At 53.5% G+C, this 26,834-nt stretch overlaps 12 protein-coding genes across 12 annotated transcripts; 3 read left to right on the top strand and 9 right to left on the bottom strand.

Annotated features, from left to right (window-relative positions):
- Window positions 1-2,728: 2,728 nt before the first annotated feature.
- On the top strand, window positions 2,729-4,367 carry J4E86_001545 (uncharacterized protein; the record flags this gene model as incomplete). Its single annotated transcript, XM_051442112.1, has 3 exons — window positions 2,729-2,771; window positions 2,822-3,157; window positions 3,208-4,367. The coding sequence occupies 3 exons, from the start codon at window positions 2,729-2,731 to the stop codon at window positions 4,365-4,367; spliced, it is 1,539 nt and encodes a 512-aa protein (XP_051305700.1).
- A 195-nt stretch (window positions 4,368-4,562) lies between these two features.
- Window positions 4,563-5,556, bottom strand: J4E86_001544 (uncharacterized protein; the record flags this gene model as incomplete). The annotated part of the gene is made up of 2 exons (XM_051442111.1): window positions 4,563-5,258; window positions 5,431-5,556. The coding sequence occupies 2 exons, from the start codon at window positions 5,554-5,556 to the stop codon at window positions 4,563-4,565; spliced, it is 822 nt and encodes a 273-aa protein (XP_051305699.1).
- Window positions 5,557-6,096: 540 nt separating this feature from the next.
- J4E86_001543 (uncharacterized protein) lies at window positions 6,097-8,193 on the bottom strand (the record flags this gene model as incomplete). The annotated part of the gene is made up of 1 exon (XM_051442110.1): window positions 6,097-8,193. The coding sequence occupies one exon, from the start codon at window positions 8,191-8,193 to the stop codon at window positions 6,097-6,099; it is 2,097 nt and encodes a 698-aa protein (XP_051305698.1).
- A 1,176-nt stretch (window positions 8,194-9,369) lies between these two features.
- On the bottom strand, window positions 9,370-9,932 carry J4E86_001542 (uncharacterized protein; the record flags this gene model as incomplete). Its single annotated transcript, XM_051442109.1, has 2 exons — window positions 9,370-9,878; window positions 9,926-9,932. The coding sequence occupies 2 exons, from the start codon at window positions 9,930-9,932 to the stop codon at window positions 9,370-9,372; spliced, it is 516 nt and encodes a 171-aa protein (XP_051305697.1).
- Window positions 9,933-10,521: 589 nt separating this feature from the next.
- Window positions 10,522-11,290, top strand: J4E86_001541 (uncharacterized protein; the record flags this gene model as incomplete). Its single annotated transcript, XM_051442108.1, has 3 exons — window positions 10,522-10,603; window positions 10,693-10,854; window positions 10,959-11,290. The coding sequence occupies 3 exons, from the start codon at window positions 10,522-10,524 to the stop codon at window positions 11,288-11,290; spliced, it is 576 nt and encodes a 191-aa protein (XP_051305696.1).
- Window positions 11,291-11,806: 516 nt separating this feature from the next.
- J4E86_001540 (uncharacterized protein) lies at window positions 11,807-12,280 on the bottom strand (the record flags this gene model as incomplete). Its single annotated transcript, XM_051442107.1, has 2 exons — window positions 11,807-11,964; window positions 12,064-12,280. 2 exons carry the CDS (start codon window positions 12,278-12,280, stop codon window positions 11,807-11,809), a joined length of 375 nt encoding a protein of 124 aa, XP_051305695.1.
- A 1,860-nt stretch (window positions 12,281-14,140) lies between these two features.
- J4E86_001539 (uncharacterized protein) lies at window positions 14,141-14,774 on the bottom strand (the record flags this gene model as incomplete). Its single annotated transcript, XM_051442106.1, has 2 exons — window positions 14,141-14,219; window positions 14,557-14,774. 2 exons carry the CDS (start codon window positions 14,772-14,774, stop codon window positions 14,141-14,143), a joined length of 297 nt encoding a protein of 98 aa, XP_051305694.1.
- Window positions 14,775-15,679: 905 nt separating this feature from the next.
- On the bottom strand, window positions 15,680-17,591 carry J4E86_001538 (uncharacterized protein; the record flags this gene model as incomplete). The annotated part of the gene is made up of 3 exons (XM_051442105.1): window positions 15,680-16,980; window positions 17,079-17,334; window positions 17,385-17,591. 3 exons carry the CDS (start codon window positions 17,589-17,591, stop codon window positions 15,680-15,682), a joined length of 1,764 nt encoding a protein of 587 aa, XP_051305693.1.
- A 383-nt stretch (window positions 17,592-17,974) lies between these two features.
- J4E86_001537 (uncharacterized protein) lies at window positions 17,975-18,528 on the bottom strand (the record flags this gene model as incomplete). The annotated part of the gene is made up of 2 exons (XM_051442104.1): window positions 17,975-18,192; window positions 18,297-18,528. The coding sequence occupies 2 exons, from the start codon at window positions 18,526-18,528 to the stop codon at window positions 17,975-17,977; spliced, it is 450 nt and encodes a 149-aa protein (XP_051305692.1).
- Window positions 18,529-19,652: 1,124 nt separating this feature from the next.
- J4E86_001536 (uncharacterized protein) lies at window positions 19,653-20,018 on the bottom strand (the record flags this gene model as incomplete). The annotated part of the gene is made up of 2 exons (XM_051442103.1): window positions 19,653-19,817; window positions 19,878-20,018. The coding sequence occupies 2 exons, from the start codon at window positions 20,016-20,018 to the stop codon at window positions 19,653-19,655; spliced, it is 306 nt and encodes a 101-aa protein (XP_051305691.1).
- Window positions 20,019-20,681: 663 nt separating this feature from the next.
- On the top strand, window positions 20,682-21,698 carry J4E86_001535 (uncharacterized protein; the record flags this gene model as incomplete). Its single annotated transcript, XM_051442102.1, has 2 exons — window positions 20,682-20,711; window positions 20,760-21,698. 2 exons carry the CDS (start codon window positions 20,682-20,684, stop codon window positions 21,696-21,698), a joined length of 969 nt encoding a protein of 322 aa, XP_051305690.1.
- Window positions 21,699-23,400: 1,702 nt separating this feature from the next.
- On the bottom strand, window positions 23,401-25,864 carry J4E86_001534 (uncharacterized protein; the record flags this gene model as incomplete). The annotated part of the gene is made up of 5 exons (XM_051442101.1): window positions 23,401-23,949; window positions 24,060-25,288; window positions 25,336-25,562; window positions 25,764-25,787; window positions 25,842-25,864. 5 exons carry the CDS (start codon window positions 25,862-25,864, stop codon window positions 23,401-23,403), a joined length of 2,052 nt encoding a protein of 683 aa, XP_051305689.1.
- Window positions 25,865-26,834: the final 970 nt, after the last annotated feature.

The raw sequence follows: 26,834 nt of genomic DNA, 5'->3' as shown, positions 1-26,834 counted from the left end.
GTGCACCTGGCGACATCTCATCTATCGCACTGTACGCCATGCCTCAACACATATGAAGATGACGCCAAAGGTACTCTGGACGTAAATGAGGACTGCGGAGAGAAGGCAGTCTCTAGTGATGTGGGCGATCTTTGGTGTGACTGGGTGTTACTATACCGAAGGCTAAATGCAGCTGCCGGATGATCGCTAATATACGTACAACATGCAGCTCGGAGAAAAGGCGAGAATGCGGGGAACATATAGCAGACTACCAAGTCTGGTCTGGACACATCAGGTGTATCGCGTACAATGATCTCTGGTGTTCAAGTATAATACGGTCCCGTCGAGCGGCTTTGGTTTTCGGCATCCATCTAGTAAGCCCAAAGTGAAAGTCAATAGCACGTGCGGAAGACCCTCCGAAACTCAAAGGGTCTTTTTCCAGAGGGACAGGTACCCGCTAGCCCTGATTGTAGCACGGACGAAAATGTGAGAACTGAAGAAGTAGGTACATGCGACGACTGAGAGAAGTTGGCCAAAGCATAACGCTCGAATCTCGACGGAAGGAGAGCTGCTCACCGCCTCTGACTTTCTCAAAGCCTCATATCGCCGAACGTGGTGTTCAGAAGGAGAAGGTGGAGTGCTCGTTGATGAAATTCGACCGTGGCGTAGATGAAGACACGCCGTCACGCCGAGCAATGTGCGGTGACCACAACGACACATAGAGATGTACCTCCCTCATATCCACCATGACTAAGGAAGTCAAAATCATGACTGTACAGCACTTTGATGATGTACGAGGAGATGAACTACCCACCATGCGCTTCCACCAACCACAGCCTTCTAGTTGTCAGCCTAGCTCTTCTTCTGGCAGCTTCACTCCCAATACACTCTAAGCCTGAGGCGCAGCAATGTGAATTTGGAATCGCAGGCATCGTATGATGCTCATTGCTCGCTACCGCTACCGCCGGATGTTACTCCTTAGCGGACGGTAATACCCCAGATTTCTGCTCGGCCCTTTCCCGACCGACATACGCTGCCGGGGTGTTGATTGGCTGGGTGAGTAAGAAACTTGGAAGTGGCAGTGCAAGAGACAACACGTGATTGCTGCAAAATTGTTGTGATGAGGAAAAGGGCCTTTGTCGGTGCAAGGAGAGGAAAACAACCGAATCGAAAAACACACTGATCGTGAAATGCACGCGAGAAGAGAGACGTGCACAAGAGCACAAACTGCGAGGAGACGGCGAGGTGCGCGGAGGTGAGACGATTGATGTGAAAGATTGGGGCGGCGGGTGCTGACTTCGTGCTACAACTCACTATCGGCCCTCATACTTAACTCCGAAGGCTCTCGCGATCGAGCACCCCCGCAACAAGATGTCGATAACTCATCATCGACGTATGCTGAGAGAAAGCAGCTAGCTTGGCATCGTGATGCCTCGGTGTCGCTTGCCAGGAGACGCCGATGGTGTTGATTTTACTTCCTGGATTCCAAGGTTTCGCGCTCCGAGCTGACGCGGTCCCTCAGGGCTGAGGCTGCCACGCTTGCAAGCCACCAGCCTGCGCCTATCGAGACATGAACAGCGCCACGTGAAACCGACCGGACTTCATGCAGCTGCAGTGCGATGGTCCCAAAGTAGAAGGCAATTCCATGCAGTGGTAATAATGTCGCGTATACACCGTAATATGAGAAACAGGCCGAATCTCCGATGGGAATTCCGACTAGGCCGGTGATCGAGGGCTGACGATAACAAGCACAGCCTGGACAGCATGCTCCTGTAAGAGTGTGCCCAGCTCGAGGATGAAGTCATGGGAGTCTGGATCTCGACGCATGTTGCTGACATGTCTTGGAATTGCAGTCGCTGGAATTGGGTGTTGGGAGATCCAAGGCGAGGGCCGTGCGGGACAGGAGGGCCCACAAGAGCGGGCACCAAGACCGCGACCGTCGAGACCACACCTGTTCCCAACCTTACGTGAACTGACATGCCCGCCGTTCCCAGCGTGCCCCGCGCCGGGACATTACTTTTGCAAAATAGCTGGCGTGTCATTCGTCCGGATGCAACTTACTTGTTTGGCCCTGCACATAGCCACCACGGCGCGTCCAGCCAAGCCGCGCCGAACGTTGAGTCCGCTGGCCCTCACTGGTACCACCTCTCTGCGCCAGACCCTGCACCATGTACAGGCGGGAGATCTCACTTGTTATCGCGGCCCTCTGGCGTTCGTGACGCGTACTGCTTGCACAAGTTGTGTGGTCATATCGCGAGGTCCTCACGGTGTTTTGCTATGCCCAGCCGGTGACTGACGGCTCTCCGCAAAGCCGCCGCATTCGGCCAGGCTTGTCCAACCACACATCAGCAGTAATACCGTTGGGTTCACCTGTGCCTGCGAGGTACCTACCTCCACCAAACTAAGCCAGGTTGCGTGTACGTAGCCATGCTTCTGTCAGCACCTCTCTTGGGGGCTTGGAGCTGTATCTTGGAAGGCGGGTGATCCGGGCTCCACCATCTATAAACCTCTTTGTCCTCTGCTGCCAAATCACTATCGAACTGCATATCCCTTACTCACCTCAAGACATCTTCTCCTATTGGTTTGGCTACTTGAACTCAGATCAATAGCTTCGTGATCGCCTCTAGAGACGACGCCATCAAGCCACGCTTTCAGCTAGGCGCTGTGGACTAGCCTTAAACATCGAGCCCTTTGGCAACCTCGAGTGTTCAGCATCATTCAACGACCTTTCAGTTTCAGAGCACAAGAGATGAAGCGCACAATAAGTTCGGTCATGGGCCTCTTGGCTCTGGGTAAGCCCCCAACAACAGCCTTATCTTACCACGGTGCTAACCCGATCTAGCCTCCCAAGCCACAGCGCAAGTAGCCAGTGTCTGCCCTTCTACCGGTGTATGCTATGGCCTCAACATCCCCGAGCGCACAGCATCATCCGGATCGGGAGACATCTTCTTCCAAATATCAGCCCCAAGCAACTATGAGTGGGTTGCGCTCGGCCAAGGCAGTGGCATGCCCAACTCCAACATCTTCGTTGTGTACACTTCAGGATCTGGAAACAATGTTACATTGTCGCCGCGATCGACTAGCAGCTACCAGCCCCCAAGCCCCAATGATGCGGCTCAAGTCACTCTGCTTGAAGGATCTGGTGTTTCGAACGGTGTGATGACCGCGAACGTGAGATGTAAGTTTGACGAATACAACGACATCAACACATACTAACACGTGACGCAGGCTCAAACTGCAATTCCTGGTCTGGCGGTACTATGGACTTCACCAGAAACAGCGGAAGCTGGATCTTCGCCTACCAATCCTCTGGCGGGCCCAAGAACGACGACTCCACCTCTGCGCAAATCGACCAGCACTCCAACCAGGGTGTCTTCGACTGGCAGTTCGCTCAAGCAAAGGGCGGTTCAAGTGTAAACCCCCTCGTCAACACCTCACCAACCGGCACAACAGGCGGCGCAACACCAACCAACTGCCGCCAGCGCCCGTCCGGCGCCGCAGCATCAGGAAATTCGAAGCCAAGCCAGACGAGCAGCAGCAACGACGACGATGACGATGACGACAACTACGGTCGCCCAACTTCCCGTCCTACATCGCGCCCCAACGGCCCTCCAGGAGACAAGCGCTCCCCTTCCCCCGACAAGGGCGGCAAGGACGACGACGACGACCTCCCCTACTGCGACACTCTCCCCAACGGCGGCGCCACAGGCGGAAACTCCGTGCAAACCATCAGCTCAGGCGCCTCCGTCAGCCCCTCCAAGAAACGCACCATGCTAATCGCACACGGCGTCCTCGCCTCCCTCGCCTTCGTCATCCTCTTCCCCTCAGGCGCCATCGCTATCCGCCTGGCGTCTTTCCCTGGCATCGTCTGGCTGCACGCTGGGTTCCAGATCTTGGCGTACATGGTATACATCGCGGCATTTGGCATGGGAATCTGGCTCGCACTTCCCATTAGCGGAGGTCACTACATCAGTAGCTACCACGCCATCATCGGTATCCTCGTTTTCTGCCTCGTCTTCTTCATGCCTTTCCTCGGAACACTACATCACATCCTCTTCAAGAAGACGCAGCGTCGTACTCTTACTTCCTACGCGCATATCTGGGTTGGAAGGATTGCTATTACCCTCGGTATGATCAACGGCGGATTGGGATTGTTGCTCGCGGATAACTCGCGCGATGGAGCCATTGCGTATGGTGTTATTGCGGCGGTTATGTGGCTAGTGTGGGTTGCGGCGATGGTTGTGGGTGAGGCTAGGAGGAAGAAGGCGGTTAGGGCGAAGAACGCGCAGAGGACGGATAAGGTGCAGGAGGAGCGCAGGGAGAGCGATAGGAGTACCGAGGATGTGGAGTTGGCGGGGCATTATAGGCCGGCTAAGGGTCAGCAGTAAAGTGGGTGAGTGAGGATCTAGGGCAAGGCGTTGTAAGCTGGGAAGTGTTGAGGAACGCAAGAGAAGATGTATATAAGTGTAGTTGACATTTCCTTTGTTGTCAGAGAAGATCATGAACACGTTCAAACCTCCATCTATCCCCACACCATCTCCCCCTCCTCTCCTTCCCTCCCCATCCATCCTCCATCCTACCCCCTACCGCCTACCCATCCCACCCAAAACCCTGCTCGCCGCCTTGCTAACCTTAATCACATCCCTATACGTCAAACTCACCCTCGTCCCCCTCACATTCCTCCCTCTGTTCTCCTCAACCCCTTTCCTCCCTTCCTCACTCAACAACTCCCAATTCGCCACCGTCTCGGCGTTTAAATCTTCATCAGTTTCAATTGATGCGATACCGTGCATGAGGTCTCTGTATGCGCGCCCCGTGGTGATGAGTAGGGAGCGGGGTTCTTGGAAGATGCGGGTTGGGAGGGGGAGTGGGGGTTCTTGACTCTCTTCTCTGTCTGCGGCCGGGGGTTGGGAGGGTTCTTCGTCTTCGTCATCTTTCTTACCCTGCCTATCTCCTTCTTCTTCTGGGTTTGAGGGTTTGGGAAGCACATCCAGACACAAACCCCCTCCCAGACTAACCGTCGCAACGACCTCGGCATACGCCCCACCGTCTTCATGCGGCATAATGCCCTCACCGGGCTTATACTCATTGACAAGAACGTGATTGGGTTGGCCGTGAGGCGTGTGATCAAAGATACCCAAGTCCTTGAAGCGGGGTAGAATGGGTGTGGTCAGGTAAGTAGGTAGAGGGGCGGCGAGGAGCGTGTTGTTGGATGTGAGTGTTGAGGGAAGGGCTTGGAGGCGGCGGTGGGTGAGGTGTGTCCATCTTTGGGCGGGGATCTATATGAAAGAGGGTATGTTAGTCAACTTGCAGGGGGGTTGGGGAAAGGTATAGTTTGAGGGTGTGGAGATTGAATGCAACGCATGGAGTAAGGCGGGGTAAGTAAACGTCCCATGTGCGAAGCAATATCCCAATCTGTAGACTAAGATGGGAGTTGGGAAGAACACATACCTTCTGCAGTATTGACGCTTCCTCCTCGTGACTTATGAAGTTCGGGATATAGTAGAAGTCCGGCGGTAGACCCGCAATGCGAAAAGCCTCCAGACCCGTTCTGTCATCTAGGGGCAAAGAGCACATGATTATTACTCGATACCAATGTGATTTTCAATGGCAGCCGGCAACCTTGCTAGCTCGTGGGGAGATGATGATGTTTGTGGGATGGACATGGGTCGAAAAATGATGTAATGCAGCTACCTAGCAAACAACCTTGAACGCGCCTCCGCCAGTTCGAGCTAGTCGCGCGCTCACGTGCGGGAGCTGCTCTCTGCATTACACAACCCATTGGGGTGCGACATGATCGCATGGAAATCGATGTATTGAACAAGTATGAAGATATGTTGGAGCTCCGTATTGTATGCAGCACATGCTCATCTATAGACACAAAATCGTGACGAGCCCCGGACTCCAAACATCCCAGGCCAAAACTTCGTTGAGATCTAATGTTCACGCTCGTAAAACAAAATCATAGACACATGTTCATCATACTCATAACATAACCCGCGACCACAGCATCAGCCCACAAACCTGGGGCCAACTACCATCTCAAAAGAAAACGCCACAAGCCTGCGGTGGAGATGCACTCAACACCAAAACCCACCCAACCCCATCAAACCACAATCACATAACAGCACACCCGCCAGGGCCACTTCTTGCGCGGCGTCTCCTCCCGCCCCCACCCGTAGCCCCAGCCCCAGCCTCCTCCTCATCCGCATGCATCATCTGCGCCTCTCTCGCCCTTCTCCTCCTGCGTCTCGCACCCGCCCCACCAACCCCCGCCTCCTCATTCAACATCATCCAATCCGCCCACTTCCTCTCCAGCCTCGCCGCAGCCGCAAAGTCACCCCTCAGAACACGTTTAGTATGCTCCTCAACAGTCGGCTGCCAATTGTGGAAGCACTTCAACTTGATGATTTCACTTGGGTAGGTCGCGACTTTACTCGCGGACCGTGAATTCGGTCTTGTGATCTCTGCGTTCCTTGATAGGACTTCGCGGACGCCGGTCCAGGTTACGTTTGCGCAGTCGTAGGCTTCGATGCGGAGGCCTACTTCGGGGCGTTCGGAGCTTGTGAGGCCGCGGGCAAGGCGGTTGCGGTTGCGCAGGCCGGAGGCGGCTTCGGCGAGGACGAGGTCGGAGATGCGTGTGTTGTCCATTTCGAGGGAGGCGAGACTGGTGCAGGCTTTTAGGACGGGGAGCATGCCGACGTCGCCGAGGTTTTCGCAGTACGAGATGCAGAGGTGGCGGAGGTGGGGGGCGCAGGCGGACTCGGATAGAGTCTTTAGGACGTCGTTTGTTAGGTTGTCGATTTCTTCGATGTCTAGATGGGTGAGAACGGGAACGGTGGGGAGTAAGCTGGTCAAGGCATCGTCGGTCAAGCCACCACATTTTGATACCTGAAGACCTTCTAGATACGGGACGTTGTGTACCAATGTCTTCAGGCCAGCATCCGTGATGCTGCGGCAGCGCGTAAGGTTCAGGTGCTTGAGATTCCTCGGTGGGACGATTGGGCGATCGGTAAGGACATCGACCTCCTCGTCCACGCCCTCAATCAAAGCATCCAGTGCTTCGTCGTTGAGACTGTCACAGTTCTTCAGGTCGAGCCTTTCAAGAGTATTGCGCTTGAAAAGTGCGACCATCAGCTCGACATCGTCCCAACCTCGCACCTCACCTGCCCTGAGATCGCGCAGCTTCGTGCATCCCTCAACAACCTTCTTCAGTCCTCGGTTGTCGATGTTGTTGCACCATGAAATGTTCAAGACTTCGACTTTCGGGCAATGTGCAGCAAGGATTTTCATAGCGGCGTTCGTCGCTCCCGCAAGACCCGAGAGGTTGACATGGACAAGGCGACTGTTCTGGAGCAAGAAGCAGTGAATAGATGTCCGGTCGATTCGGCAGCCCTGGAGCGAGAAGTTCTCCAGGTTCTGACAGGACTCAATGAAGCCATCCTTGCCCCAGTGTTCTCTCAGCTGCACACAGCCTCTGAGATTCAGATCTTTCACGAACGGTCCTGCCGATGTGATGATGTTGACCAAAGCGTTGGCAGAGATGTCGCGGTAGAACTTGCTCGTGTCGAGATCGCTCCACAGTTGACCATCAAAGCACATTGTATGCCATGACTTGGAGACGCGCGAACAACGCACAACCTCCTTTGGCTCGAGGTATCTCAGGATCTGCATGCGAATCTCCGTGGGCATATCACTCCAGAAGTTGAAGTTTGCCCGTTTCTGGACCTTGTGAACGGGTCGCGAGAAGTAATCGTTTTCGGCTTCAATGCCGTCTCGAGTGTATGGTCGTCGGGCGGAGGGAAGAGGCACCGAGGATGGAATATCTGGTGTTTTCATCCGCAGACGAGTCCTTTCGTCCCAGAAGGGCGTGCCAGGTGGGCTGTTGGCGACGGAGGTAGGAGCTGTAGAGAAGCCATTCGACAGTTCGGAGGAGTAGGAGCTGCCAAACGAGTTCCCGTACGGCGAGCCAGGCGATGCGAGGGAGACGCAAGACATGGATGCCTTTCCACCGCTTCTCAGACTGTGAGAGCGGGGTCTACCCAAGTTCGCCAGACTCGAGGACGAGCCCATCCGTTGTAAGCCCATGAGAAGGCGCTGTCTGCCCTTGAGCTTTGGCTGCTCAATCATGATGGCGTCTGATGGCGGGGTTCCTGGCGCGGGACGCATTTCGCTGTGGTCGACAACCACCGAGTCGATGGACAAAGGCTCCATGGTGAAGCGTGGCTGTGCGGTACGCGTGCTCGGCGATAAGCGGGACGGGGCGGGGAATGTAGAGGATCAAAGAAGTCGAAGACCGAGGGAGGATATCGTCACGTCTACTGGAGCAAGATGGCAGGATGAGAAGGTGGGAACAGTCCCGTACCAGCGAAAGGGAACGAACGTAAGAGGAGCTGACGTTGACCCGGTGGTTGGGTGCGCGGTTTTTGATAGCTGAGCGGATGGCGGAACGCGCAGTTCAGTGCAGTCTAGAAAGGCGGGGATATGGCCCGTGTTATGCGGCGAGCCAGAGGCCGATCAATAACCTTTCGGTTCAAGAAGGGGTCTTGGCCGTTGGCTGACAAGGCGAGCGGGCATCACTTGAGGGCATCTGGGTGCGATGCTTATGGTGTGCGACCAAGTGACGCGAAGGATGCCAACAGCAGCGACGTGCAGCTCTTTCATGTGCAGCGAGTTGCTGTTGTCCAATGTCTTATCGTTGCTATCGCGTAGATCCGGAAGGCCCGATTGGGGGCGCGCCACGTGCGGCCTCCGATGTCACCAGCGCACCTCCGAAGAGAGACATTGATCGCTTGACCGTTGGAACAGTGTCGCGTGAGCTGATAAGAGCCTTAGATTGCAGGCATCTCACTCATCTTGCGAGATGGACGTTTGCTTCAGATTCAAGATATGAAGAGAAAGGCATCGGCATTCAGGGTCAGGTCTCCAACCTGCAGTTGGTGTTATGCAGGGTCAACCAGCAGCAGCCTTTTTGCGTCTAGCCGACATCCACGACCCGCCACTGGTACAAATTCCGCCAATCTGGATGCCTTCTAGATGCAGAGGCTCCGCCTTGGAACTTTTCGCCCCAGACGCCAGGCAAAATACGTCCTTGGGCCCGACGGCACATGGACCATTCAGCCGGGCTTCTCCATGTTTCCTGAGAGGCGGGTAAGGATTGCACCAAGCATGTTGTAGCTGTCTGTCCATTAGGTTTGACAACAAGAGTTCGTTGATCTTAGCGTGAAGATTTTAACGTAAAGACCTGGGATAGTGTTCGCATCTAGAACTGGTGCAAATCTAGTGATGCAGATTTGCGCTGTACTCAACGATGTTCATCCCCCAGGGCCAAGTCACGATACTCCAGCATGTTGTAGACCCGAATAGAAACCCCCTCCCATCCATATCCCACTATGCCGCCGTCTCCCCCGTACAATACTTCAAAAACTTGCCATGCGCCCCCGGCCAATTCTCCTCACACTTCGCCTTGACCGTCCCCACCAACATCCTATTCGCCCTAATCTCCACATCCTCCACAAGACTCCACTCGCACCCCTCAGCACCCTCTCTATCCCCCTCACTCAATCCCTCCGTCTTCAAACACCGCCACGTAGTCTGCTGTGTAAGGCCCAGCGGCGCCTTGATCGTCCATAATACGCCGTCGTCGAGATCAGTCATGTGGGCGTCGAACTTGACGGTTGTGTCCCAGAGACCGGCGGGGAGCGCGTTCATGTGGTCCGTTATGCGGTAGCATTTTGCGTCTGGGGTGGAGGGGTCGCTGGGCAGGTCTTCGTGCGAGGCGTATTCGGGGTCGAGGCGGATGAGGAGGACGTGGTTGTGGAGGTGGGAGACGGCTGTCGCGAAGGAGACGGAGCGGGGGAGGTGCGTTACGTGGTGGAGAGTTGCGGTTGTGTTTAGAGCTGGGGGTTGTTAGGCAGGGTATATTGAGTAGGGGTGAGGGACGTACAAAACATGGCTGGTAGACTGGTTTGTTAGCTGATTAGATGGTGGTGAGGGTTGCGATGAGGCACAGGTTGCGGCGCGGATGTTGTTCTATGTAAGTCCTATTGTCGATTGAGCACGAGTAGATTATAGTAAGTATGGTAGGTTTCGAAGATCAAAAGCAAAATTATCGGCGAGAAGCTTGAGAGAAGCTAAGCTTATGTACGTCGAGCGCGAGTTGATGATGCTTCTACAGTTTCACGGCGATAAGCGACGCGTCTCACCCAGGCACAACAATTAGGAATAGGAATATAACTACATTAAGATTTGTGCAACAAAGAAGCCACATCCAGCCCCCCGTGATGATGTCGACAGCAAAAGCAAGAAGTCGGAGCTACATGGTTGACCTATGGCAAGCATCGGAGTGCGGAGCTTCAGTCGACGCGATCGGGATCCGCGGGGAACCTGGGAAGCCTGACGGCCAAGCCCTGCAGCGCGTCTCCGAGCTATCACGCCGACCACGACCTTCATTCTGTTAGTCAGGCCACCGCTTTGACAAGTCAAATACTTTGGTTCAACTACCTCAATCGAAGCATCTTCATCTTCATCTACACATACGCAATGGATATCCTCACGCAAAAGACGCCCACGGCGCTGGCAATCGCGCAGGCGGTGGGCATTACAGGCAGTGTATTCCTGGTTGGTAAGACACTCTGGCGTCCAATGACCAACTCAATCGCGGTCAACGGGAAGATATACCGTTAAGAGGATTGATACTGACAAGTATACCAGGCTCCAACGTCTCCCTCTCCGTCGTCGGCATCCCCGCCGCCATGCAGGCCCCCGCACCCCTCGCCGTAAAGCAATGGTACACAATCTTCACACGTGGCGGCGCAATTGCACGTCCTCTGGCTGCCATCTCGGCGCTGGCTACGGGGTATTTGGCTTATCACCGTACGTTTCGTCCCATCTCATCTCCCTTCCGATCCCCCAGGCCCCATTCCATTCACCTACGATCCATCCATAGCTCAAGTTACCACACACTAACAACCCAACAGAAGACCGCACCTCCACCCCCTTCCGCCTAAATGCCCTCGCCACCCTCCTCCTTCCCTCCATCGTCCCCTTCACGATCCTCGTCCTCGGCCCCACAAACAACAAGCTCATGGCGAAGAAAGACGAGCTCGCCAACGCCTCCCTGCGCGACAAGCACGTCGAGCAGTTTGCCAAGGAAGGCGAGACAGTCAAGGAATTGATGGACAAGTGGGCTAGTTTGAACTTGGCGCGCGCACTGCTTGTCGGTGTTGGTGCCGTTTGTGCGGTTGCGGCGGGTGTTGTGGGCAGGAGGGAGGTCAAGGAGATTGGAAGGTTTGCGGGGTGGGGACGGTAAGATCGATGTGATATGATGTTGGATTGTAGGGCTCAGAGGGTAGATGAAAATATACGCGGGTCATGATATAAATTATAACGTATAGGGCAGATGGGGATATACGACGGTATGATACACGAATACATGCATTGATCAATACCTCTCAGCTCGAGTAATCGACCAATTGTAAGAGAAAACAGGTTCGCATTGGAAGACAGGTATCTGCTTATAATGAGATGTGCTCTGGGACTTGTGAAGCGCAAATCTCTGGACTGACTCCAGATACACATATATGTACACCGGAACACTAGAAATACCCAAGATACTAAACAGGTTGTGTGCCCCAACAGAGATCAGACGTACAACTCTACATTAGCACGCTGCGATTCATGTAGATCAACATCTCACTCTCTACCACATCCCTCCAAACTTCCAGTCACTTAAGTCACTTATACAATCCACAAATACATTTATCTATCCACCTAGCTATAAAGATTCACCCATCAACCCTTCACACAACCCCCATCATTCACTCTCTTAGTTAACCTTAGCCTGAGCCAAACTGTTAATCTGCTGAGCACCATCCTGAATCTTGCCGTTGGCAGCCTGGAAACGGCACAAGTTGCCAGAACGCTCCTGGACGTTGTTGTCGCACACGAGTTGGTCGTTTGCTACGCAGTTGAGTGCGCCGTTGCCTGTTGTTTGCGTCAGTATATGTCTCTCTCTCTCATACACCCTCTCTCGAAAAAGAACTCGTCTGGGTCTTAGGGTATTAGGGTCTCGGATATACGTACAAGCAGCAGGTCCTCCAGGCACACACTTTCCAGCCGCACCGTTAACAGTGCAAGCATCCTGCTTGAGAGACTGCTCGGGGATACAGCATGCGCCGTTGGCAGCCTGCCTGTTCTCAAGCACGCTGCGGGGGGTGTTGCGGACGTTTTCGACGTCGGCGATGGCGGCGGAGGAGACGGCGACGAGGCCGAAGAGGAGGGCTGTGATGGAGAACTGCATTTTGGCGGTTGGTTTTTCGAAGTAGTGAAGTTTGTTGGTTTGGCTTCGGGGTATTAAGAGTTGATTATTCGAAGTTGGTGATGGATGAGTGAAATTGAATTGATCCGCACAGCGGGTAGTGAATAAAGTAAATGTAGATGTGAATTGGAAGACTGGCTTGAGAAGCAAACTATGGGTCGGCGTAGATGCTTGCTTTATACTGCTGTGAGAGGCTTCTGCTTCTGAGTACATAGCATTGATACCTATTTCGCTCTTTCCATAAAAGGTATCCAGGGACGGTGATCCTGAGGCAAGTCGCAGGCAGTCGATCATGCACATCTCAAACCTTTGGCCGGGTGGTCGGGCCCTGGCGGGTCTGGCAAACCGAGGGATCGCAAGCGGGCAAAACAATGATTCTTGTGTGTAGGGAGTATGGCCGAGATGGAACCGGTGTGCTGTTGTTCCTAGTCTCGAGAGATACAGTATACTTATAATCCGCTTCTGTCATAGCCTTACACCGTGGTGGTGGTGACAAAAATCGTCTTACAACCCATCTCACCCCAACGCCACACTACCCAACCACAAGCGTGCCGTCAAACCCGAGTCGACAAGCGAAACCGAAGCGCTGCCTTGCACTTGAAACACTTGCTGCCTTCTCAAACATGCGGCCTTGGGGACCTCGGGACCTTGGAAATATGTAAAACGTAGAAGAACCTGCGGTTAAACGGCTGATTTAGGCGACGGGTCTGTGACATGCAGGTTCAGGCGCTTCCAGGCGCATCTTTGCATGACGGTCGTGAACGAGTTGAGCGTGAAGACCGAGGAGAGCTTTGTCTGAGTGCAAGCGGTACCGTAGTCTTGGTTTCGTCGAATGCGATTTTGCGCGTTGCGAGGAGGAGTGTGAAACTGCCGGCTAGCCGGACTATACCGCTCAGGTGTAGAGCGCTGCTGCTGCCGAGTAGCAAAAGAGATGTCGAGAAAGGCACCGAAAGAGGGTTTGAGAGAGTGTAGACGTTGGAGGGCTGCAGGACGGGTGCCCGCGCGTAACGTTGAGGCCAAGGTTGTTACGCGGGCATGCAACGTCGGGCGCTGAACACCATGGGAATCGCACATACCGCTCGCGCAACATCGCCGACTATGCGAAACATCCTGGTCAAATACGCTTGAGTAGAGAATATGCTCCCGGGCTGCGCCACAGGTTCTTCGACGTTGATGAGAGACATTGTTTAGACTGCAATACGTCTTCGGCAAAGACAGATAATGTATATGGATGTATGGCAAATTTGAAGATCTTCCGATCTGGAAGTAGATATATGTTGCCCATTTGTACGTCAAATGTGATAAATCACCCGAAATGCGGAAAGTACTGTGCCCACCTCGGGACTTCGAAAGCTGATTCCGGGAGGTGAAAGACGTCTAGGAAACACTCAACGATGATGAAGATCCTACAGAAGATATAAAACAACAAATAACATACAATGGATATGGCGAAAACCACTTGCAAAGAGTCTTCCACCAACCCTCCAGCTGGATGCAACTTAGGATACTCTTCGTAGAGCAATGCAAGACAAGCCGCAATTACAAGCGCCATGCCTGACGACACAATTGTCAGGCTGCTGATTTTCCAGAGGAGTTCATCTGTCTCCTTGCGAAAAGAGCGGTTCCAAACAAGAAGATGTACACCGCCATAGAAGAGACCAGCAAGAGGCAACCACATAAGTGAAAGAAGCTCGGAACTCTCCGCATTTTGACTGGGCCGATTGTGTATATGTACAGCCAAGTAGCTGGTCTTTTTCGTATTGTGAGTCACACAGCCTAGAGTTTCGGTGTATGGTCCGTACTTCCTGGCAACTTGTGAGGCTAGAATGAAGCGTCGTGAATTTATCTTAGCGAAATCCAGCCCAACAGAATCTGAGCCTGATCTAGTCGTGGGGATAGCGAAACCATGGTAAATAGCATACTCTGGTGTCGGAAATTGGGGGTCCTTCGATGCTCTGAGCGGTGTGTGGTTTGGGTTTGGATGGTGGATCTCCCTTCCAGAGTCGGGTACTAGGCCAGGACTATCATCGTCCCCCATATCCATTGGAGACAGACGAGCTTGCGGAATCATATCGTGAATGACTAGGAACGCAATCACTGGGTGAGTGTCAACGTTCGTGAGTTCAGTGGGCTCATCAACGTCTAGTGGCTTGTGCCACCAGAAGAAAAAGTACATGGTCAAGGCGCATACGGTGTGTACGGTGGTGTTGATCTCTAGTAACGAGATAGTCAGGCCCTGGGTTGACCGAGTAACACACTGCAAGCTATACCATAGCGCTTGTCCGCATGTCACGAGCTTCGTGAACGCATTCGCCTTGCTCTTGTCTATTATCGCAGATTCGGGTAGATCCGGGACGAGATCAGGGGTGTGCTCGGCGATGAATTTGAGGCCTTCTGGTGTCAATGTCATCCTCTGCCGTCCCTTGGGAAGATACTTCTGATCCAGACTCCGAGTATCGACAACGAAGCCGCCCATGGTGGCGTACATGGAGTGCGCTTGTGTCCAAGGGTGCCTCCGAAACCTGGATTCGGGTTCCACATCTCTGTCTTCAGTAGCCTGCCTTGGTTCTTGAGAGATGCTTGTTTTAGCTCTAGAAAGGCTTTGGAACATGTAGTTCAAGTTTTCCCATCGCTTCTTGATGAAACCTGGAGGCTCTGGCTGACCAAAAGCCTTTCTCATAGTTTTCCCTATGTGCCTTGCCTCTGCATGCTCGCAGTAGGCAGTAAAGACGACCTTAAATTGAGTCAACGTTGGCCGACCGTGTGGCAGAGTGATGAGACTCACCCATTCTGGAGCAAAGAGTGCTATAATCATCCAGCCTGTTTTCCGCCACATCTGTGCGTTGGCGCCTCCAGGTTCAGGGATATTCAAGTGAACGGCTGTCCAAACACACAGAATCATCGTCAAAAGAGACGACGACAGGATGGAAAACGTGCCGCGAACCAAAGGCTCTGGCTTCCAGGTGTGGTATTGTGTGCCATTGGGCATAGTTGTGTTCGCCATCTCGTCTGCCGCCTTGTCCAAGACTGAGTACAAGCTGCGCGCCCGCGATACGATGTATGAGATCTTCTCTGTTTGCTTGATGTAGGACTCGGAGCGTCTTCTATCTTGTGTTGGTCGAAGGCCGTGGTGAGATTAGGGAAGTTGGAAGTGAATCGGTTTGGTTTGCTATCGGTCAACCGCTTTTCAGCTGGCAAAAAGGTGGCGGTTGTGACGTCGCAAGGCTGAGGCTGTACAGCATCTCGACAGCCCAACGTCCCGCTCAAAACCTGAAAGCTGACAGACATGCATGTCCCGAATTTCACATTCGTCCAAGGGATGATGCCAACTCAGATGCTGCATAGGATTATGCTTTGTAGTGTCGCACAGCAGATCATATCTCATAATCCGTAGACGAATGTAAGCCTATCGTCGCCCTCCCTGCCAGACCGCGCAGCCTTCTCGAGCCAATCCGCTAGCCATGCAAGTTTCGCATGCGGCCGCATCACGTTGATGGCTTGTCTAAGCCACCGTTGTTGCTGCGGTACCGGACCCCTGCCATGAAGCCTTTCGGCCTCGACGTCGTCTTCGCTCCATTTGCGTAACATGTCTTGTCGCGTTTTGTTCTCAGCCTTTAAGCGTCGAAGGAAAAGCACGTAACCCAGAGCAGCTAACGCGACAGATGCAAGTGTCCACCAGAACGGGACAATGTAGCCACCCGCAGCGTACTTTGGGCGAAACAAAATTGCTGAGATGACTCCAGCGAGGTTGCCCCAACCGTTGATACCGAGGAGCAATGCGCGCTTGCCAGGTGACGGCGTGTTGCCAGAAATCCAGGCCACTGTGAGGGGAGATGCGACATAGGTACCCGAGAGGAGGATGTTGAGAGCGATGTAGCGGGGTATTGCCCATGAGGATGGCAACAGCACCACGATTACCAAGCCGGCTACCATAATGAATAGGCCAAGCAGTATAGGCTTGAGGCGTATGCGATGTTTGTCGCTGTAGCTAGCTGCGAAATACAGTACTATGGCTCCGCAGATGTGTGGTGGTGCAGTGAGCAAGTTGATGAGCGCAGGATTCGCCTTCTTCGTCAACGGTGCCAGTACAAGCGGGAGGAAAACGGAGAAGGCATAGACTGGGATGGCAGATAGAACGTTACAGGCGAGGATGTGCCATATCTTCGTGTTGAACACTGATGAAAGGACGTCGTGAGGGCTTAGACCACGATCGTCGACCAGCTGTCGCGACGGCGTGGCTGAGGTGATCGAGTGCTTGGATGAGTCGAGAAGACCGCGCGACTCCTCATCGTAAGTTTCTTCCGCTTCTCGATCATCTTCTTGGACTGCTGCCGGCGCGTTCTGTATGTCTCTGTCTCTCACCACACGCGAAGACGCATATCGACGCTCTTCAGGTGTGAGGAACCATGCCGTCTCCACGCTGTGTGGTAGCCAGAAGTATCCGATGAATGCCACCACGATAGTGAGAGTGCCCTCCAGTAGGAAGAGCACCTGCCACGGTTTCCAATCTTTATCCGAGCCTCCGTCGTCATTGCCGAAATGCGAAAAGACGAGATAGCTTATTAGGCCCCCAAGCGCACCACCGACTGCCGCCTGACCGTAGAAGAAGGAGAGCCGTCTGCCAAATTCGAAGCGCGTGTAAAAGAGGGAGAGGTAGGTGACGGTGACTGGATAGAAGCCAGCTAGAGAGAATGTTAGCTCGAAGTCTGGAAAGGAAGCGACGGTTGAATGAGGAAAGAGCGAGTGGAAGAGCCAGACCCAGCTAACATGTGCGACATACCTTCAAGGCACCCGATGAGAATGCGCAGCGTATACAGCTGCCACCTATGCCTCACCCACGCATGCAGCGCCGTGCAGACACCCCAAAGAAGCATACAACTCGGCACCCAAAGCACCATGCCATATCTCCTCCCCAGCGCCGCTCCAAGCGGCTGCAGCGCAACGAAGAAAGCGAAGAACAGCGCAACAGCCGTATTCAACGCACCCTTATCCAGTCCGATATCCGCCGTAAAATGCGCAGACTCTGCATTTCCGATCTGTTCCTCATTAGCAAACCTTCCCATTGCCAAAGTCCGCGTATACGTACATTCGACTTATCCAGCGCATTAAACAGGAACAGCAGCGCCAGAAACGGCAATAGTAAACAGTCCAGTTTCCTCAACGTCCTCTTATGCAACCGCGCATCCACAGCGCATGTCTCCTCCAGCTCATCCGGCGGCATCGTGTCGTGTTCCGTTGCAGAGGCAAACGAAGCTGCAGTGAGCTCGTATACCTGGTGCTCATGGTCGGCCATATTGTCGGGCGCCAAGAGCGAGCCCACGCGCATGCATCACAGGGTCTGCGACTTCGGATGACCTCGGTCGGTGTCGCGGGCAGTAACGGGTTTGGGTAAGTGGGCAAAGGTTAGAGTCAACAGAGTGATGCATGATGGAATGTTGTGGAAATGTCAGATGGAGGTACGGAAGATTAGATGGGCGGTTGAGCTATTGTTTTGGACCCTGAGGGCATGACGTTGTTGATTGGAAGGTTCATGGGGGTGCTGGGATTGGCGCTGGAGTGGGAAGGCGCCGAGGGTGGCTTATCGATTACCACCGAGATTGTTGATTATCGTTTTGGGTACTCTCGTGACTCTTTAACATGACACTATGACATTCGATTTCATCACGCGTCCTTTGTCTACTCCATCATCTCTTCTTCTCTCTTTCCAAACGCCTTAACAGCCTCATAGTACAACGTAGCAGTCGCCTCACACGGTCCCTTGGCCTTCTCAGTCGCACACTGGTTGAACATGTCCGTCTTGAAGTTACTATCGGTACGCGCCTTCATCGCGTCGAAACGGCCTTGTTGTTTGTAGTTGCGGTAGCCGAAGTCGTGACGGTAGCAGGAGTTGATGACTGCAATTGTCAGTATGGTGGACTCGGCACGCAGAGAAGTGTGAAAGGGACATGGATAGTGGACGTATGATGGAGGATTCAGTATGGGAGGAAAGAGAACGTACAGTCGAATCCAAACGGATTATCCGGACTAGCAGTGCATCCATTGCTGTCCCAGTTCAGTTCTGGAGGGCCGACCTTTCCGTTACGGTTGGCGATGAACTCCGCGATGGAAATGTCGAACATATAGCTATCTGTGACCTGCTCGAGGGTTCCCTGACGTTCGACAAGTTGTGCAGGTGCAGAAACCGCAAGAGAAGCAAAGCCCAGGAGGGCAGTGATGATGGTGGACTTCATGGTGGGTGGACTGGATGCAGTGTTCGGGACACAAAGTATCGTATATAACCTGAAGCTAAGCTACACTGCCTCACTTTATACTACGTACACCATACACCACGATGCGTAATGTCCCGATGTTTGCGCCGCGGGGTCTTCCCGGTCTTGGGTGCTTGCGACACTATGGGTACCTGCATGTGTGCTTCGGAGCAGATCACTTGCATATGAAATGAAGCACTTCGTCGAAATAGGCCCTTATGTGCTGGAAGCGTTGTAGTAGGTAAAGAAACAGCATGCAAAAGGACGGAAGAATGCATGCGTATGCCAGATCTGTCAGATCTGTCCGTTGTCACGGTCTTATGTCGGACTTGCCAAGAGGTATGTAAGCAGGTGATCCGAGACAGCCTCTTCAGCCGCGCTATCACGACCGCAGTTGCTGCGCATGTTGTTGATCGGTATTTCACATCAGGCAGTGTGAGGAAGGAATGGGAAGGTGAAGAGTGCGGACAGTGTTTGAGTGCCATGGTGATAAGAAGGAAGGCAAGATTCAGAATTGAGTCTACGCAAAGACGAGGCAGATACTCCAGGTGGTTGTGGGTACTTACACATCTCATATCGATATCCAGCTTCTGCAATGGCAAATCTCGTCAAATTGAAAGGGGACCTTCCTAGAAGTAGCTGGGTACGCATCAGAACTTGGCAGGTTGATTCAAGGTTGTGTGCCGACGAAGCGCGCTTTCGAAATGCCGTTCGGGAACTGGTCATAGGATGCTGTTGTCGTGGGGGTAGGTCGTGCAGGTTGACTGTCTGAGGATTACGAAAGTCCGAAGGCTTGAGCTTGATAAGTTGAAGAGATGCCCCACATGTTCGTCCTTCACTGGTTTGATAAACACGGCTACCGGTCATCAATGCGGGGTTGTCGCTCTGAATATACTGGCCCCTACCTGCAACTTCTCCAGTTGTTGCGTCCTCCCTTGTAATATCATGAGCGGGCCTGAGGCGTCGGTTAAACATCGGAGAACGCCCTATAGTCATCACTCCACGAATCACCACCATCTTCGTGCAATGCCATTCGATTGTCTATGAGCATATTCCCACTACTTATACAGTGTCATCCGCTCTTTCTAGTCCTTCCAATCCCTCGCTTACAACTTGCTGATGAAGAGACGGGCAGCGAACATGCGCAGACGCTGGGGCAGGATGTACTTGGAGAAGATGTAGATGAGCGATGGCAGGAGGATGAAGGCCACGGTGGTCTCGTTGACGAAGAAGAAAGGAATGAGCTGGGGCATGGCCGACTTGAGGATGGTCTATCACTTGTATTAGCTTTCTTCCTTCCTCTCCAGATCTTTCCCAGAGTCCAATCTCACCATCTGCTGAGGGCCAACCTCGGTCTTCTTGTTCTGGCTCGCGATGAAGGCGGGGCGCGCCAGGGCGGACGGGCGGACGGCCATGGGCGCGCGGGCAGCGGCGGCCCTGGAGAAGGGGCGGAGGAAGCGGGCGGCGTTCATGATGGGCTATCTGGGGTTTTGCGGGTCAGCGCGCTGCTGTGGGGGTCCAATTGGCGGGTCTGAGCCTGCGAGAGGGGGAATTGACGCACTGGACGCGATGGTCGAAGCCTGGGGAGATGAGGGGAGATGGTGTTGCGGTCGCGGGAGTTACGGTGGTGTTGCTATCGTCGTCCGCAAAAGCTCGCACAGCTGCGATCCCGGAAGTTGCCGCGTCCGTGCGTTGGCTTGGCGCTGCCTTCCCTACCAACTCCGCACTTCCCCACGACTACTCATCTGTATCACACATTGCGTCTTTGAAAGTTCTTGAGACTCCTATACTGTCGCCTCCACCCAGCGTATCCCCTTTCACGATAGCCTTTGCTCAGGTTCTGGAACGCCCCTGCTGCACGCCGCCGGACTGCCTAACACTAGAGTTTAAGGTTTGCACAGTACTCCAAACATGATGATTGGTGTAGAGAATGTCGGATCTCTTATCCGCATGGATATCACAGACCTCTACAGCTTCATTTCTGGTCCTATTTTATATGACGAAATGAGCTAGTGTTGGCTCTTCCTTTCAACCGTGTCAAGTGCGGGGGGCCTCATCTTCCAAACTATGTAAAGGTGAAGCTTACTGCACTCGTGTGACATTTCTTTACCTGACCTTGATTTCCAAAAACCAACATGGCAATCGAGAAGATCATGATATTAGGGGTAAGACACGAGACGGACTGGCTGGCATCGAGTGGCTAACACGCGTAGAACTGGGAGCTTTGCCTCACCATCCTCAACGCCCTTTTCCCACAGGAGAAACGACAAGGAACACCCAGATATCAAGTTACTGTACTCACTTATCTTTCGCAAACCCTTAGTCTGCCACCTCACGTCAAGGCCTCCGATGTACAGCACAAGAGATCCGGCTACTCGTCCGCTTCACTGCAATCAGTAATGACTGGACAAGACTTGGTTGTAAGCACAATGTCAGGCGGAGATGTAGAGCAACAGATTCGCATCATAAACGCCGCCATTGCCGCCGGCGTGAGGCGCTTCATCCCTGATGAATTCAGTCACGACAGCATGAACAAGCAGATACAGGCGCGCATTCCGAAAGATGCCGGCCGAGCAAAGGTCATTGCTCATTTGAGGAGCATGCGGGAGGACTACCCATATTTTGAATGGACTGCGATTGCGACAGGGTACACTCTGGACACTCAGCTGATCAGTGGCAACATGGGTTTTGATCTCGAATGGCATAGCGCGACTATTCATGGTATCGGTACTGAAGCTTTCGCAGCTTCCAGCTTGGAGAGAGTTGGACGAGTCGTGGAACGCGTCATCTCACACTGGGACGAAGTCAGGAACCAATACATATACGCTGCAGGCGTCATAACGTCTGCCAACGAGGTCCTGAGATCTACTGAAAAGACGACCGGCCGTGAGTTTACCGTCGGAAATCACGATGTTCAAGAGTGTGTTGCAGAGGGGGAGAAGAGGATAGAGAAAGGATTCCCCGACTCTGGCATGTTTCTGCTCGAGCGGAGCGTGTTGTATGACGAACAACTGGACGCATCAAGACCGTTCAGGAATCGTAACTCGAACTATGTACTCGGACTCAAATCAGAGTCGGTCGAGACTATCGTCAGAACCGCCTATGACGACTTCAAACACTACGGCAAACCCGGATGCGGATGTTCAGCTTGATACCCCACTTAACGTCAGACTTCTATACCATACCATCAATCTCACGCCTAATTCTACCTCATCTCCTCTCTAATCGCACTGCCTGCCCAGACCATAGCCCTCCCCTGCAAGATCCGCATATCCCGCATAATCTCCCATCTCCACACCCAGCCCCTATCCGTCCTCTTTCCCGGAGCGGCAGACAAACAGTCCTTCATATAACTCAAAAACCACCCTTACCGATCAGGAACGATGTCGTGCATACACCCGGATAACGCCACGTCGTAGATCCCGTTCGGCATCGCTTGGACCCAGAGTTCGACCCAGCCTCAGGATACGACCTCGGGAGGCTAGGATTGGGAATCACGGGATACGCGGGATACGAGAGCGCATGGCGGGCCATTGTGAAGGACGTTTCGCATGATTAATTTCCTGGATGTCGATAAAGTTCGAGGAAGTGTGGATTTCAGAGGATGGGGACGGATTGTGGACGGCGTTGTCCGCGGTGGGATGTGCGAATGGCGCGCGGGCTTCACGATACCACTGAGGACGCGCAACAGCAATCACTACTAATAAACCTCACCGATATCAGTAACATTTTATACCCCCCACCTATTATTAACAACATCTCTTCTCCACTTTACCTGCTCCCTCACCCACACACATCCCCCTCCCCACCCACCGCCCCTCCTCGGCCAACTCAACGCAACAACCTCGGTCAAAACTCCCAACATGTGTCCATACCCAACCCACACGGCCTCATCCACGTTACACAGCCTCGTCACAGCCTCAGTTTCGGGCTGCAGGATCTGAGACCGAACGGCAAAAAGGCTGAAACACCGCGTGTGCGGGAGGCGTTGTCTGGGTCTCACCGGCAAATGTTGACGGTGCGTTGTGGTTGTTGGGTGAGTAGAATGGGGTGGAGGGGATGTGAGAGGTGGAGTGTTGGTGTGTGGATGTGTGTTGGTTGTTGTGGTTGTGGTTGTGGTTTTGGTGTTTGGGTGACTGCGTGAGGTGGCAGTGCGGGAAAAAGACAATAGTGTCGGATGTGGCTGAGCGTTGGGCATCCATTTGCTTGTTCCCGCACCGCTCGCTGCAGGCCCAGTCGACCAAATTAACGTCTTTTTATTTTCCTAAGCACGTTTGCTCAACAAGTTTCTATTTTCCCATCATCCAAATATAGCCAATTCAACACTTCTCAAGTCCATGATTGTAAAACTTCTCGAACGCTTTGTTCAATGTATTGCAACACAACATCTGCAGGAGAAAACAAGTCTATAAACGTTTTTGCGCTGCGCAAAGTAAAAAAAGGTCGGGACTAAACTACGTTCTACCTACGTTGGTTCGCAAAGTAAAGGGGTGGGGATATCGCTGGTGTGTGTGACGTGTGACATGTCGAGGGATAGAGATGATGACAAGAAAGGCTATGCTACTACTGAAAATGCTGGGAGTCGTGCCTTCGTGAATGCCGAGATTGATGTGACGCTGCTGCGGGAACGGAACGCTATAAACAAGAACGCTGGAAAGGGGGTGTAATAGTCGCGGTGACATGTGCAAGATTAGACGCAAAAATGAGGAAGTTCAGATACTCGTACCACACCCAACCGTGCGATAGTCTTTTAGTGCCACCCCTTCGTTGATGTACCGTGAAGCCGGTGACGCCGTGAGAAACCCAGGACACAATTGTTGCTCGTGAAAGAAAGTCTAGAGGACGAAGTTTGACTCATATCATGCTTGCGATTGAGTTGAGTGCCGTGGTAGTTGTTCGTATACCCACAAGCTCGGGTTCACTGACTTGATGCGAGAGATTGGGCGAATGCGAGTACTGGTGGCCGGAGAAGCTCTGCAAGCTTTGGAGTGGCGTGGTAAACATGCCGACTACGGGCTCGTGTCTGCTAGAAGGGTCGCCATACGCATCACCAAATGAAGTCGCAGTCGGGGTTCGAAGGGAATGCATGTTGGGTGTGCCTGAAGTCGGTGTGGGGTACGCTGTACTGGGATAGCACGAGGTGTTGACTTGCGGAGTCGATGTTGGTGTGGATGTTGGCATGGGAGACGGACCACTCGACATGCTGTAGGACTGGAGCGACGAACTACCGGGTATCGGTGTTGGTGTAGAATGGCGGTGAGATGTCGCGTCTGACGTCGAGAGCTCCGGCTTGACTGGATACGAAGACGAGGTCGCTGACGCGGACGACGCTGCACGAACGCGCCCAGCCTGTGTCTCACGGCGGCGCTTGGGGCCATCTTTGACTTTGGGATGTGTGTGACACTGCGGTATTGTTAGCATACTCGATCTTATGATAGTTGGTAGCGAGGCGAATCAGAACTACCGAGAACCAATAGCCAAGCACCGTGGAATGTGGAGGACGTATGACTTACCTTGTATGCATGTCGGAACCATGTTGTTCCCTTCTTCTTGTTGCTGACGAGCGCAATCCATTCACCGCAACTTCCGCAAAGTCCTTCCCATACATCGAGATTGCCTTCCGTCCGGCGCGTGTCTTGCGGGCCCTGGAACGCTGCGCCGGTAGCTGCGCTGACACCATGCGTGAAGGACTTGTCGTACCAGAAAGCGCTGTTCTTGAGTACAAGCCATCTACCAGGCTTGCAGAGACCGCACCAGCCCTCACGTTTGTTGCCATGACCGCGAACCCAACGCGGGGTGTACAGGTCGCCAACAAAGCGAAGATCCTGCTCGTGTGGTACAAGGTCGGGATCGGACGGGTTCATGTCGGACTCCGGTGGGTTGAGTGCCTCTTCGTGCAGGGAGGAGTAAAGATCAGGTGGGTCTGACAGGTCTGCAAAGTGTGATGAGCAGCCGCCGTGACGATCCGCGTTACTTTGGAGTAAGCGGAACAGGCCCTGCGAAGGTAGCGGTCGAGGCACCTCGAGATGATGCTGCTGTTGTTCCTGGTGGGCGAAGAACGGCTGGTTGTTGGCATAGGGAGAATTCGATTGCGAGTACAACACGTTCTGCGTCGGTAGCCCGAAGTTGTTGTAGGCACTTGGCGGGTAAGCGGGCAGCGAGTGATGCGGGTTCAGGCGGGGACCGTATGGTGCAAAGCGATCCGAAACCTGTGACATTGGGCGTGAGTTGTTTGGGGTCGATGTTGGCGCTTGCCCGGTGGACCATCTCTTGAACCGAGTGCTTTCGAGTGTGTATGGTGATGAGCGGACATTGTTGTGCGGTGTCGGCGACACGCGGGAGCGACTTCCAGTTCGAACAACGCCATCGTACTGAGGTCGTCGTGGTGAGGCAAGCGGTGACAAAAGATGGCTGGCACTCGGCTCCGTGTGGTTCCAAGTCTCATACTCAGACGGATATGAAACTGGTTCCGATGATCCCATCTCTTCGTAGGATGCCGGCTCTGGAAGCACACCGCCAGTGCTAGACATCGAAAAAGACGACTCGGACAGTCTCCGGGTGGAATTCGGATTGAAGTTGGCCATGTTGTCGTGTTCTTGTTGGCCCATGTTGTTGTATTGGCGTAGATCAATGATCGGAGTGTTCTCATCGTGCCCCATCATGCCATGACTGAAGTCCGACACATCCGACTCCAGAGAAGGAAACGATTCCAACTCTTCGCACACCTTCTGACCCCATGGACCTTTGTTCGTTAGCATAACATGCATGCCTACTGCTGAAGGAGCTTACTTGTGTCGATAACGCCGGGAAAGTAGTCAGTCGTCGCAAGCGATTGCGGGGCAGTCATGGCGGTGCTGTAGACAACACCACTAGTAACAGTCGGTTGCGAAGTCATCATGTCCGGTCTTCCCATAAACTGTCGTTGATCCTCTCTGTTGCCTACAACAGGACCCCGCGGCGTAGCATAGTACTGCTGGGTTTGCGGCACAGCCCACGTGGGCTCGGGTGGCGACGGTCTGGACATAGGGTGAAGGCCTTGTTGCTGATGTTGTGGTTGCTGTTGCTGCTGTTGCTGTTGCTGTTGCTGATGTTGATGTTGATGTTGATGTTGATGTTGATGTTGATGTTGATGTTGTTGCTGTTCATGAGGAGGAAGGCTTGCGTAAGAGTACATTGACTGCATCCCTGGGGAGGGGGAGGGATGCCCCATGGCGTACTGCCGATTAGGTGACGGACGGTACCTAGAAAGGCCGTCAGTATGCGCGCACGAAGTAAAGATGACTGAGAATACTCACTGTTGAACCGCATTGAACTCCATCTTGGGTTCCGTTCTCTATATACAACGACCGTAAGATGTTATGGTAGTAGTCTGTAGTGCAACGTGGTTAGCGACTGATTAGGCTATACTGCTAGACAAGGGATCACCCGTCGAAGCCCTGAGTGACATCGAGCAATACTCAATTAGGAAACTCACATTGATAACGAAAGTAGACGGCTGCAGAAAGGAATGTGGCAGGGCGATAGCGCTGTGCGACTATGGCTGAGCAGATGTGGCGCCGGGTTGGATGTAAGTTTCTCAAATGAGTGTACGAGAACAAAGTTCTCAATCGCAGCCAGCGCGGATGGAGCCCGCTCCAAATGAAAGAAATGTATGCGAAGATAGTAGTTGGGCAGGATCCTAAAGAGTGACGGGCCAAATAGTAGGAAAGGCGGTTGGAGGGGTTGCTAGGCTATATGATGAATGCACGGGGGTTGCAACATCCGAGAGGAACAACGAAGAGCAATGATCTCTGTGATTGACGCAACGGAACCGCTTGGGCGCAAGTTTGAGAGAAGTGTCGGGACGCGCCTTGGCTGCAGGTGATCTGGAACGGCCACAGCAGAAGCGTTCACCCAAAAGAGCGTCTGGCGGGGATGGTGTAGTGGGTGGTGGACCGGGCGCAAGGCTGCTGGGATGCCAAAAGGCGATTAGACGCACTCTGAACGGTCGCACCAGTCGTTGTCTCCATGATCCTCTCGGCTGGCTCGGAGAGGCTCCTCGGGCCTGCGCACCAAGTGCCCCATGTTGCTGAGGCGGAGGTGTCGACATGGATGCCGCGCTGCCCTCGGCCATCATGACGACCCTCTGACAGGGAGCACTTGGTCGACGAGTTCAGCTGGAAGGGCATCCCATCACTCGTTGCAGCTCGGCGTCGAGTTTCAGCGCTCGAACAGGCTGGTGCATGTCGTTTATGGAAGGATGGAGAGCTGGGAGAGGTCGGCCGCGAGATACGCAACTTCCCGCTGTA

This window comes from Alternaria arbusti (genome assembly GCF_024043155.1).
Source record: "Alternaria arbusti strain BMP 1465 chromosome Unknown scaffold_2, whole genome shotgun sequence".
NCBI classification, from domain to species: domain Eukaryota; kingdom Fungi; phylum Ascomycota; class Dothideomycetes; order Pleosporales; family Pleosporaceae; genus Alternaria; species Alternaria arbusti.
Note: the sequence above shows the minus strand (reverse complement) of the source record. Positions and strands in the feature narration are given on the sequence as shown.